Source organism: Carassius carassius, chromosome 13 (assembly GCF_963082965.1).
Source record: "Carassius carassius chromosome 13, fCarCar2.1, whole genome shotgun sequence".
NCBI classification, from domain to species: Eukaryota; Metazoa; Chordata; class Actinopteri; order Cypriniformes; family Cyprinidae; genus Carassius; species Carassius carassius.
In genome coordinates, this window is record NC_081767.1 from 9,501,165 (window position 1) to 9,514,701 (window position 13,537).

At 41.4% G+C, this 13,537-nt stretch overlaps 1 protein-coding gene across 3 annotated transcripts in view; it reads right to left on the reverse strand.

Moving 5' to 3' along the window:
- LOC132155952 (unconventional myosin-Va-like) overlaps positions 1-13,537 on the reverse strand; it is a 92,273-nt gene that overhangs the window by 1,613 nt on the left and 77,123 nt on the right. For 2 of the 3 annotated variants that reach the window (XM_059564744.1, XM_059564743.1), the window contains 8 exons: positions 11,311-11,404; positions 11,075-11,218; positions 10,727-10,881; positions 10,536-10,625; positions 2,494-2,644; positions 2,119-2,401; positions 1,000-1,174; positions 175-255 (listed from right to left, as the gene is read on the reverse strand). In XM_059564744.1, the coding sequence (XP_059420727.1) occupies positions 175-255; positions 1,000-1,174; positions 2,119-2,401; positions 2,494-2,644; positions 10,536-10,625; positions 10,727-10,881; positions 11,075-11,218; positions 11,311-11,404 (1,173 nt within the window). Of the gene's footprint in view, positions 1-174; positions 256-999; positions 1,175-2,118; positions 2,402-2,493; positions 2,645-10,535; positions 10,626-10,726; positions 10,882-11,074; positions 11,219-11,310; positions 11,405-11,942; positions 12,009-13,537 lie in introns of all 3 variants that reach the window. The other variant, XM_059564742.1, reaches the window with a different exon arrangement.

Sequence of the window (13,537 nt, forward strand, 5' to 3'; positions counted from 1 at the left end):
GAACTTTATGGGTTGTAATGGGTGTAAATGCACGCACATATTCTGGGTAATCAGTAGCAGTGTGAAAGTGCAAAATCTAGCAACCCTAGAACAATGGCTGGGACACATTACCCGTGTATTTTCCGGAACCGCAGTGTGAAAGGAGCTTTCTAAGGTTAGGTTTTTGAAACATACCTGTATTGTTCTTATGAACAGTACTGACACACGCTCTTCAAACGCGTTGACAGGCGTATACAAATTCAGCACCTTCACAATCTGGACAGAAAAAATAAGAAATGATGAGGGAGTACGTGTGTGTGTGTGTCTCAAGGGTATTATAATTATCTAAAACTGAAACTAAAACTTAAACCATAAAATAAAAATCTAAATAAAAGATCATTACTTAAAAAAAAAACAACAACAACTATATAGATTTTTTTTTAAAAACTAGTAAAAATAACAAACCCATAACTGTTATAATATTATAAAACATCCAGTTTACTTTGTTATTCTGACAAAATTCCTTATCTGGTGTGTTTTTGCCATTGTTTTGGAAAATGACCACAGTAAAACATGAAGAAGATAAAAACGTTAGAATTTTATTTTGGTTGATAATGTAACCGTGATCAAAGAGTACATTTGATCATATTGGTTTTAATTAAAAAAGCTATGACAAAGTCACTGAATAGGCTAATGTAAATAAACACCGTTTTATCTATTTTTAATACCAAAAAAAAAAGAATTGCCTCACGGGATATTACGAAATTTTGTATATTATGAAGTGCTGTCTTAAAATGTGATTCTTGAATTAATTGCAATATGTATTTTTGACAACAATAAGCAGGTCATTATGTTTGGTCATGGGTGAGTGATATAAGTAGGCCTGCAATGTTATTTTTCAAATAATTAATACTAGATGATATGAAGTGGTAAACCTTTATAAAATGAACCAAGTGCTCTATAACAGACCAGAATAGATCATGTTGATTTGAAGTGCAGTCCGGGATGTGTGTGTGTTACCTGTGCTGTAGAGAGGCTGTTACACATGGAGCAGATGGCCTCAGCATCCTCATCCGTCTTCTTCTTGACCTGCAGTAGTTGTGCGGCCTGAATTAACGGCTCCAGCGTCTCTTTCGCACCGCATGTCATGAGGTTCTTATCTCTCAGCCACTCCTCCAGCTGACTCACGTTATACCTGAACACACACATACACAAACCCTTATACTGGAGATAAGATGACAGGAAATGACTGACAAATGAAGCCTGAGCTAACTGTACATACAATGTAATCTAAAAATAATAAAAATAAATGGGGTCGGTAAGAACGTTTTTTGTTGATATGCTGACATGTTGACATGTTAGTATAACAGAGGTATAATATTCCTTCAAATTTTGTGCGATGATGATTATTTATTTTAATTAATTAATTAATTATATATATATATATATATATTTTATAAAGCATTTTTCCATACAACCAAGATTGCCCAAAGTGCTGTATATCAAAAGAGAATAAAACAATGAGAATGGGCATAGACATAAACAAACATATACTAAAACAAGAAGAATGGAAACAAATACACCATTAAGAATAAACAGCCCGAGGAATTAAAAGCCATAATTAATAAATTAGCTTTTAACAAAGATTTAAAACTAGAGATGGTCTGAGCAGATCTGAGTCATAGAGGCTATAAGTTCCAATATTTGGGGCAGGAACTGAAAACTCCATGACTTCCAGCATGATTTTCCAAAAATAACATCATTTTTTCTAAGTATTGAAGTCTACACTTAGTTCCAATAACATTAGGACCGACAAGGCTCCAGAGTCATCATTCGGAACCCATAAATCCACTATGTCATGACTAATATAAGCTGCCGTAAAAACTGTCATCAGGCAATTATTTATTAGCTTCGAATTACTGCGTCCGACAACATTAAAAACCTGTTTCAAAAACCGTGTCGGGGTTTCATGTTTGACAATCACTGCCAAATCTGACAGAGACTGGCTCAAACTGATGAAAAACTGGTTGATCATAATCCAATAACTGAATGCATGATCTAATACCAGCAATTTTATCTATAAATCTTTTTTGGAAGTTTTCAATTTTTTACAAACATGTAAAACGTATCTGCACACACCTGATCTGCATGCCCTTGCTCCAAGAGCACATGTCTTTACGCAGCAGCAGGTTGTTAAAGGTGACAGCGCCAATGATGTAGAACTGCTGCTTGACCACCTGTTTGATGAGCTCTGGATCGGTTCCATGCTGACACATGATGGAGTGGAAGGAGTTGAGCTGCCGGATGATGGAGTCCAATGTGTATGTCCCCTCTTCAGCGATACTGGACGTCCTCTTACGGAGACCTGTGGGCTTCACCCCTGACACTCCCTGGATGGTTTCATGTTCCAGCATGCCAGAGACTGTCGAGAGCAACAGACGGAGGGATAAATACACAGGGAGAGAGAAACAGTGATGCAGACGAAAGAAAGACACCCAGATGACACATGCTCACCGATCATGGGCTGCAGGATGTTCTCCATACACTTGATGAGCTGCTGGTAGATCTGAATGGCCAGATCACTCAAAACCTGCCGGTACTCGGCCAGGTCAAAGTTGGAGAGACAGTGATCGTTCTGTTTAGAAGTGTTATGCTTCATGAATTGCTGGAGAGAGAAGAAAGAGAAAGTGTTGATTCTGTTTGACCAATACTGGAGAATGAGAAAAACTGTGACCATGTTTACTGTACAATGCAGGCAAAAAAGTTCCCCATGAAAATTTCACTCATTTTCAAGTTGGGCTCATGAATACACAATGCAAACAAACAGAAAGCCGCTTTTGGTTTAAAGACCCCCTCTATGTGCAAAGTTCATTTTGACGGGAAACTGAGTTTTAGTTTTTGTCACAGTCTTTTGACTAATAAGTACAAGTTGGCAAAATATCATAAGTATTATATTCCACTTTTTAATTAAACTGTAAGGTATCAATTGAGCATTTTTCTAAAATGTCCAAAGTCATTATATAATCCCGGAGATAAGATCTGTTAACCTTTTAATATGAATATTAAGGATTAAACATGCAATACAGACATAGATACAACTGTTGTGACGTAAATACAACGAATACATAAATTAATAAATGAATCAAAACACTTCTCATGAAAAAAACAAAAACATGGTCTTGTTTTCAATAAAAGCAAAGAGGTTATACATGCGTTCTTTAAAACAACCTGCATTCAACATTTTTCATTCTTTCAAACATACATATATATTTGTATAAATCAGATATAGATGAATCCTTATTAAACCTATAGAAGTTATTCAGTCAATAGCAATGAGTGATTCTTTATTTTTCTTTTTGTTATTTAATTGACATGTAGGACACAAACAGCAGCGGGTTTATTAGGCTACGTTCACTTTGAGACCTAAAACAAGGATCTAATATACTGATACACATCTGATGTTCTCTGAACTGTTTACATTGACTTAAGACATAACTGACTGTGTTTGCACAAATTCTTGCAAAAACAGACATTTTGACTTAATTTTTTGTGTATTTGTTCATTCAAGCCTGATAAGACGTGGAAGTGAACTCAACTGTTGTTGTTTCATTGGTTATGCGTTATATATTTCTATGCTTGACAAGAGACACTGGACCATTTTTTGCCTTAAATATTGCTTATATAACTACAACTTTATGGTTCACTGTCAACCTTCTACAGTCCAACTTCTAGAACCTTGTAAACTTTGCAGGGTACATGGCCAGAATGAGAAAGAAGACATGTATGCAGGGCTGGGAAGGTTACTTTTTAAATGTATATGTATTTCACTACAGATTACAAATTACAAGCTTTAAAAAGTAATCAGTAACGTATTTCGTTAGATTACTCAGGTTTAGTAAGTTATTCTAAATACTTTAGAATACTTTGAAATACTTAAGCTTTGTAACACAAAGGGACATATTTACTTGATGTCTTGTTTTTATGTTTTTAAGCTATACGATTTGTTTTCTTTGCATTTTATTTTTAAGAACATACATTTTCCACAGAATTTCTATGAACAACAAAAAATAGTAATGTCATTTAAATCTTCTAATCTATATAAATTCAATTTGAATACAATGAATGGGATTCCATGCCATTTTTTGCTGCATTCCAAGCTTCAAGAAGAACCCAGAAACACCAAACACATAATAAAAGTAGCCAAAACAACCGGCACAGATGTCCAAGTTACACAATAGATTTGTTTAATGAATGGACCAAACTTTAAGTGAAAAAAGTTGCAAAAGAATCGCTGAGTCAAAATTTACAGGGCTCGTTTCCCACGGTTCCAACTTTTGGGAAACACACCTTAGGGGTCGCAAAATTAAAAAATTCCTGGTAGCCCTTCGGCCAGGCATTCTTCAGGTTTTGGTAGCCCAAAATGAATTTAACTATCCCGGAATAAAAATAAAGACATCGGCTGAACTTTACTATGGACAAATCAGCATGATCAGCAAAAACTATTAGCATATGGGAAAGTAGCATATGGGCAAAGGGAAGTCATGGCCTAGTGGTTAGAGAGTTTGACTCCTAACCCTAGGGTTGTTGGGCCGACAATACCACGACTGAGGTGCCATTGAGCAAGGCCCTCAAATAACCATGGTTCCCTTTCAAGGGAACTTCGAACTGCGTCCTCTGAGGGGACACTATGGGGAACACCTCGTCGTGACCCGTGTCTGAAGCATACTTTGAAAAACGCCAACGTGTTGGCCGGCGACAGCCTCTGACGTCACTACCAGCGCGACTATAAATACGCGCCCGTAGGACCCGTCAATATCTTCTTCGTCTTCAGTTGACTGTTTTGTTTGAAGCGTGCATCTGAGAAACGACCAAAACGGTAAGAGCGATCTATTACTGTTTTCATCATGGCTTCCACTAGCAAGGCGTTTAGACAGTGTGTGCATCCGTGTCAGCGTTATCTGACACCCGATGACACGCACACTCTTTGCGTCTCTTGTTTGGGCGAAGAGCACGCGCTTGATGTCCTTGAGGGGGCGGTCTGCGTGCACTGCGAGCGTTTCTCTCTGAGAAAGCTCCACTCTTGTTTGTCTCTCTTTTCGAGGAAAGAGGGACAGCCATCTGGATCCCGCGGCTCAGGTCCCGCCGTTGCCGAGGCACAGAGGAGAATGAGCTCGTAGGGATCACAAATGGATCTCGCTGAGGAGTGTAGAGAGGGACCTTCCTTTTCACACTCTCCGGCGGCGAACGAGAGCGAACTTCGGGAGGCAGATGTGGTATCATTAACCCATTCTGACACTGAAGTTAGTGCTCTGCTGGGTTCTACCCAGGAAGAGCAGGAGATGTCTGAGAGTGGTGAAGAAGCTGAGGCTGAGCCTTCTCAATCCTCCTGTCCCGCGTATGAGGAGCTGTTAGAGGTTATGGATCGCGCCACGGCAAAATTAGATTTGCCATGGAAGCGTGCCAGCAAGGTGGCGCCACGAGGTCGCCTCGCTGAGCGGTACTTGTCTGACCATAGCCCTCCAGCCCAGGTGAGCCTTCCATTCTTGCCTGACTTACATGCAGAAGTCGAGAAGGAATGGAAGAGGTCGTTTTCCTCTCGCATCCACCGGTTTCAGCATACGAGCTATGCTAATATCGAGGGCTTGCATGAGAACGGCTATGAGAGGATGCCCCCTGTAGAAGAGACGCTGGCTTGCTATCTCTCTGTGGGGCAAACATCCTCTCTTAAATCTCCCGCTTTGCCATCTAAGCCCCTCCAAGATACATCCCGCTTAAATGGCAGGTCATACGCGGCAGCCGGTCAGGCTGTGGCTTCACTGCACACGATGGCGGTGCTCCAGGCCTACCAGGCTGACCTGCTGAAGGACCTGGATACAGGTGAGGGCCTTTCACCTGACCAGGTAGCCGAGCTGCGCCGCACCACAGACCTCTCTCTCCGAGCTACCAAGCAGGCCGCCTCCGCCATGGGCAGGTCTATGGCGGCCATGGTGGTGACGGAGAGACATCTGTGGGTGAACCTGGCTGACATCGGGAAGGAAGAAAGGGGGTTTCTTCTCGATGCTCCGGTCTCGCCTTCTGAGCTTTTTGGTACCTCCGTCGAGATGGTGGTCGGGAAGTTCAGGGAGGCAATGGCGCGCTCAGCGGCCTTTAAATCCTTCATTCCACGAAGGTCCAGGTCCGAGCCCGAGCAACTAAGGGGTCCTGGCCCATCTCGATCTGAGGGTCGTAGAGGGGCGCAGAAGGCTAGTGTTGCGGCTCGCGCTCCTCCCCCGCCTAAGGGCAGGGGCAAGAGGAACCGCGGGTCACGGAACGGTAAGCAGGGTCTGAGGGACGTGATTCGGACGAGGCAGCATCCTCGCCCGGGTCAGAGCGGTAGGATGACCTAGTAGCTCCGGATGTTTTTAACCTCTGTTTTTAACCTCTGTTTTTTGTCCTCCCCTGCCTAATTCCCCTGTAGCCACCAGCTTTCCACCTGATCGAGGTTAGGTGGACGGTCTCTCACATAACAGTCTCCTTTCTGGACCTATGATGTTTTGGTTGGTTCTATGTTCATAGCAACCGCCTTACTGACGGTCCGGACCAGAAGGGGGCGCCCCGCAGCGGGACTCCAGTACAGGAGGGTGGGTGAGTAGGTAACCCTTGCTCTACCTGTTTATGGACGTTATGTTGCTGGTGGTTATATGTCTACTAACAATCTCTGTGAGTTTCCTTTACAGTGGCCAAAGAATTGGCACAGCACTGCAGGGAATTCCATAGATGTCCGGCCAGGTCACCCTGAGGGGCCGCCTGGCGCATCCGGGGAGGTGGTGGTTACGGCAAGAAGCTCTGTATTTACTGCCTCAGGTGATGCTCCCCTCGCCTAGAAAAGAGGGTTGGAGCTCACCGCTCTCGTGCGATCCAGCGCCTCTGCGATGCTTGGGAACCTCTCTGTACACACGCTTGCCTGTGTACTTTCTCAAAGCCACATAGTGGTCAGTGTGCACGTTAACGCTTTGCGCACTGTCTGAAATCCACGTAAAGTGGTAAGTGTGCACGCAAGACTCTGCGCACTTTCTGAAATCCACATAAAGTGGTAAGTGTGCACGCAAGACTCTGCGCACTTTCTAAAATCCTGTATGGTAAGGGTTACGCGCTCCGCTTCGTTCCCTTTCTCGGGATGATTCGCCCTGGTGTTCCTTGGGCTTCATCCAACCGGTGTGTACTTATTGTACACCCCAAGCCCCCTCAACTTGGGGGGGCTGTGTGGGCAATTCTCGGGTAGTTCAGCAGCGCTCCCCTTTTCTGAAAGGGTCACCTATGAGCATGCTGCTCGGAGCTCGGAGTCTTCCTCTCTTGGGAGACTGATTCCCGGTTCCTCAGAGCGCTCCAGTACCACATACTGTTTGAGACGCTCTGTGAGAGCAGGCATCCTGCTGAGGCAGGGGCTGAGGCCTCCAATTGCTCTGCTCCCGGGCCATTCTTCTACGAGCTGCTCTGACAGAGTCCCACGAGAACCCCTCCTTAGAACAGTATTTTAAATCCATGTTATGGTAAGTGTGCACGGGAGTCTTTGCGCACTTTCTAAAATCCACATTGTGGTAAGTTCGCACGCTAGTCTCTGCGTTCTTTCTAAAATCCCTAGATGGTAAGGGCTTCGCGCTGCTGCTTCGTGCCCTTTCTTGAGTTGGTTTAAGCCCCGTTCATCTTGGGCACCACTCCACCTAGGTATCCTCGGATACCTATCTAGAACAGGGCGCCGCTACTAGAGTGCTGTGGGGACAGCCCTTTCGGCAGGTTTTTGCGAAAGCTAGCAGTAGCCCCTGTGTGACAGGCAAAGACTTGGTAGAGGAAAGTGCCAGGCTCTTAGCCGTATCCCTTTAAAGGAATCTCTGTGATTCCAAGCCTTTAGCTCTACCCCGGGCCAGGGCCCTACAGGATAAGTTGGGTATGTAGCTTAGGCCTTTGGCCGTAAGGGATAATGTCATAAGGCAGCCGTCAGACCGTCCCAGGGGCGACTCCCGGTGAAGAGAAAAGCGGTAGAGTTGGTACTTAGTGTTTGCCATGATTCTGGTCTGCACTCCCCTCAGCATGGCGGCGTGGGTATACTGTTCCCCATAGTGTCCCCTCAGAGGATGCAGTTCTCAGGTTACGAATGTAACCATGGTTCCCTGAGAGGGAACGAGACACTGCGTCCTCTAGCTCCCTGCCATGCTTCGGACGCAAGCTTCACGAAGAAGATATTAACGGGTCCTACGGGCGCGTATTTATAGTCGCGCTGGTAGTGACGTCAGAGGCTGTCGCCGGCCAACACGTTGGCGTTTTTCAAAGTATGCTTCAGACACGGGTCACGACGAGGTGTTCCCCATAGTGTCCCCTCAGAGGACGCAGTGTCTCGTTCCCTCTCAGGGAACCATGGTTACATTCGTAATCTGAGACGTTTTATTATAGGAAAACTGTAGTAATCATGGTTTTTTGGTTTTATTTGTAGTAAAACCATGGTTAATTTTCATAAGGGTGCTCCTTGGGCGCCGCAGCATGAATGGCTGCCACTGCACTGTGTGTCCACTTTGGATGGGTTAAAGGTACAGGTTGTAGGACCTGCCACGATAGGGTGCACTATCAAAACAATAACAATTGTGTGGTTTGATGACACTAAGAAGGAGCATGGGATGTGTTGTCTTCTATCCAACCACTGACGTCCATCAATCAGATGGAAAGATAAATCATGGATTTAACGCGAGTTCAATGATTTGCGCAAGTAGATTACATACAAAAGTCAATGCAAAGACGCGATCAAAGATGTCCTCGCGCGGGTCTAGAGATGCGATGCCCCGTGTTTGGTGTATATAACCCATAATACTAATCTTGTTGATCGTTATAATAGCATACGTTTTCTGTAAAGATACGAATCAAAACAACTCACCTGTCGAGTAGAACACAAGCGAGATCGGCATCTCTTTCTAGTTGAAGTTTGACGCGAAGCTACTTCCGCATTTGTCCATGTCATGTGGTTTCTACGTCAGTAAAGGCGGTAACAAAGGGTAACTAACGTCATTGACAGGCGACTGCATTGCCCCGTGTCACTGTTTAGAATGGGAATTTTCTCATGATTTACAAGTAGTTGAAAACAGAGATATTGTTAGTAAATAGCTGGACAAAACATTTAGCTAGCCTAGTGTTTTTTGGATATTTTACTGCAAATATCTTACAAATTGTACCTTTAAATGCAGAGCATGAATTCTGAGTATGGGTCACCAATACTTGGCTGTATGTCACATCACTTTTTTTTTTTTTGGATGTAACGTCTCAATAAACTTCTGATGCGATGAAATTCACAATACCGATTACACCATACAATTTTCATACAATTTATTTATATATTTATATATTTTTTTACAAAATGAGATTTAAGACAAATTATAAATTAAATTGTGTCCTTTTATTATTAGACAAAAGACAAAATGCTGCATATTTCTTTGTGAAATGTAAATGTTAAATAAAAAAACGAACTTTACATTTTAAAACAAATCTTAAATCAAATAAAAAAATCATATAACTTTAAAAACTTTACAAAATTAAGTAAAAACAGAATGGTCCGAATGTGAATGAGAAACAAATGTCACGCTCTGACAGCAGGTGCCACTAATGGAACAGCAGGTATTTAAAGGCTGCTGCTCTTTTAAGAACGAGTGCACGGATCCAATATAATAATGCATAGGATATTTCTTAATCCACTGTATAGGTTCACTTCAGACAACCAACCAGACAACCGACTATGTTTACGAAAATACTTGCAGAGACAATTATTTTGAGATAATTTTGTGTGTATGTGTTCATTCAGAAGCAAGGATACGTGAAAGACGAATCAATTCTGTGTAAGCGAATCGTCTGAAATCTCGGCGCGCTTTGAATGATTGCGAATGGTTTGGATTGCTTTGAATTACAAGCGAGTGAACAATGCGAATCAAATTAGGAATTTTACATCAATATTAGAGATAGTCCGTCGGTCAGAGCAGTGATAGCTACATTTTGGAGCCCGACTGTAAAAACACAATAACCCCTGGATGTCTGAATAGCGATTTTATGAGCTCTGTACCAGATCTATTCAGTTTGTGAACAATTGGTTTCCACACTGGTTTCGTTCAACAAAAGCAATTCAATCTTTTAAAAGATTGACTGCATGGTTCGTATGGATCTGTTGACTGAATGCAAAGTCTGAGTTTTAGGAGAATGTTTGTGTCGTGATGATGAGCATGAATGCACTCTCACTAGAGTTAATAAATGAACAGCTGCTGCACGCAGGTTTTTTGCTTCAGCGTTTAATCAGTCGCGGTATTGGTTAAAATCCCCTAATTGTTTACTCAAATATTAAATTAAGAAATTACATTAAAATTAAAAGTATTCACTGGTAATCTAAAATACTTTTCAGATGTAACTGTAATCTGATTACCCCTTATTTCAAATGTAATTATAACGAAATACAGTTACTAATATTTAGTATTTTAAATACGAAACGCTGTTACATGTATTTCGTTACTCCCCAGCCCTGCATGTATGTCTAAAGTGTAATATCTCACCTCATCGCCACTGTACTGTTTCAGGCAGTGCAGGAAACGACATGTGTTGGACAACCAGAAGGAAACAGTCTCAAAGTCATCACCTCTTTTCTGTTGAAAACACAAAACAGTAATGAGAAAAGAAGATATTTTTTAAGACTGTTCTAAAAGAACTGTTGTGTTATGAATGGTCTGCGAGAGAGTATTAAGACCTTGAGGATCTTCTTGATGCTGTTGATGACGGAGGTGAGTAGAGATCTGACTTTCTGGTCATCATTAATGTAGTCGGCATGACGCAGACACATGAAAAGGATGTATGCCGGCAGACCTGGTATTAAATTCACTGCCACACCGCGAGGCTTTAGCTCTGACAAAAACCACACATGCACAAGCCAGAGTCACAGTCTTTATTATTATTATAGACTTTATTATTATTAAGGTCATTTGCCAAAAAGATAGTGGCATGGAATGGAACCAGGAAGTGGGCAAGTTGGAATCTAACCAATAGAGTCATTAGATAATAGATTTATTATTTTTAGTTATTGGTCTATATGTCTTACCAAGTATGAGGTTTTTGACCAGTTTGAGTTCATCATCCTTCTTGTATTCCAGCATTCCCTGGAAATCTTTCTCCCTGCGTGGAATGTTCACTGGATGAACAGACTCATCGGCCGTCTGTCCTGGAGACACGTCCATCTGGCCACCTGCAATACACAGACAAACATCAACACACATAAACATTAAGGTTCATAAATGTTAATTTAAGAAGTCTCTAAACACAGCCTGTAACAAGTACCTTCCAGGTCATTGATCTTCTTTGCAAAGACTTTGAGCTGTTTCTTCAGTTTGCGGACGGTCTTGTCTTGTTTCTCCAGTTGCTCCATAAGATCCTGTCACCATAAAGACAGACATCATCATCAGCAGCAACACTATAACAAATGAGTCTCTTTAGTAGGAGGGTGAAAAATATTTATGTAAAGAGTTTATTTTAGAGAATTGGGACAAAGCAGGTCAACCGAGCATCTTTAAGTTCTGCAGCAATCTGAAGATATCAGCTCTGTCTTTCATCTGTCCATGCAACTCATTAAACAGAGAAAAAATAGAGAAATAGTCACAAACATGGATGAGTCTCACAAAGAAAAGTTCCACCTTTCACATTCCACGTCATCAAAAATAAAAATTGTTTATAAAAAATAAAGCATATTTTGAACAATATATATATATATTTATTATGTTGGGGTGACAGTTTTCGTGAGATTCACCCAGTTATCGAGAGAGAAACATTAAAAAGTGTGTTGATTCACATTGCTGTGGGTTAAATACACAGTTAGAGTTCAACGCAGCTCAGATTCAGTGCAGCACATACTAGTGTCAGTTAGTGTTCTGATACATGCGCATACACACTCGTACACACACAATCCTACATACAACCATCCTGCGTAACATGCTGATTCTGTAGGCTTTATACTCCTTTGGATCATCTGAGTGAAGCTCCTGTGAATGAAACATCTCCACATCAGATGAGCCCACAAACACCTGGTGCAGGTGCACAGTACGGCACTCAGACCAAAATCACAATCCACGATTTCATGAGTTAGTAAATCTGAAATCATTTATTTGGAATCACACGAGACCAAAAGTTAAAGGGGTACTCCACCCCAAAATGAAAATGTTGTCATTAATCACTTACCCCCATGTTGTTCCAAACCCGTAAAAGCTTAGTTCTTCTTCGGAACACAATTTAAGATATTTTGGATGAAAACCGGGAGGCTTGTGAGGGTCCCATAGACTGCCAAGTAAGTTACACTGTCAAAGTCCAGAAAAGTATGAAAGACATCATCAGAATAGTCCATCTGCCATCAGTGTTTCAACCGTAACGTTATGACTTTATTCAACAATTCGTCTCTTCTGTCTCTTCACATTAGCTTAGTGCCATTTTGGAGAATCAGAGCAGTATGCAGGCTGCTTACACTCTTCTGTGTCAGTCGTTTTCTTTCAAATCAAAATGTAAATATACAGAGAGAAAGTATCCTTGTGGCACCGCTGATACAGAAGAGAGTATGCTGCCTGTGTACAGCTCAGATTCTTCAAAATGGCACTACGGTGATGTGGAGAGAAACAGAGGAGACAAATTGTTGAATAATATTGTTATTTTTGTTTTATTCATGTACAAAAAGTATTCTCGTCGCTTCATAACGTTACGGTTGAAACACTGATGGCAGATGGACTATTCTGATGACGCTTTTCATACTTTTTTCTTGGATATATTTCCCTTGGCAGTCTATGGGACAAGCCTCCCGGTTTTCATCCAAAACATTAAATTGTGTTCCGAAGACGAACGAAGCTTTTACGGGTTTGGCACGAGATGGGGATTTGATTAATGACAAAATTTTCACTTTGGGGTGGAGTATCCTTTTAAGCAGCAGGATTTCTGAACTGTCTTTTTAATGCAAATACCACTTTTGATTGATGTTTTTAAAACAGGAAATTGGAGTGGGATTTATATAAGAAGTTCTTGCCCTTTATTTAAAAAAAACAGTTGATTTATTTATTGCTAATGCTATTTGGTGGAAGGTGATATTAGGGGTGGGACATTCTTATTCTAGAATAAAAAAGAAAAATAAATTCTGTGTATGCAAACTTAACAATATTATGCATTATTAACAAATAAATCTGCAGCACCTTGAATTTTTGTCTAATTTCTGATTTTTCTCCCACAAACTTAACCGGAGGGGAAAAACCGTACTACCTTAAATTTTTTTTAAAGAAATCTGAGCCCAGACAAATTAATCACTGTGTGTAATTGTTATGGTGCTGTACTGCATTGTATTCCATCATTAATTGAGCAGGGATGGCATCAACCGTTAATTACAGGTAATTATATTCTTAAAGCCCGTTTACACAAAGAATCATAACTATAATGACGACTAAATTAGCATACACACCAGAATAAATTCAGTTTATTATGAACGCAAGCAGCAGTAGTCATCTGTCACTTTAAATGCTCAAGCTCTTTCAAATCT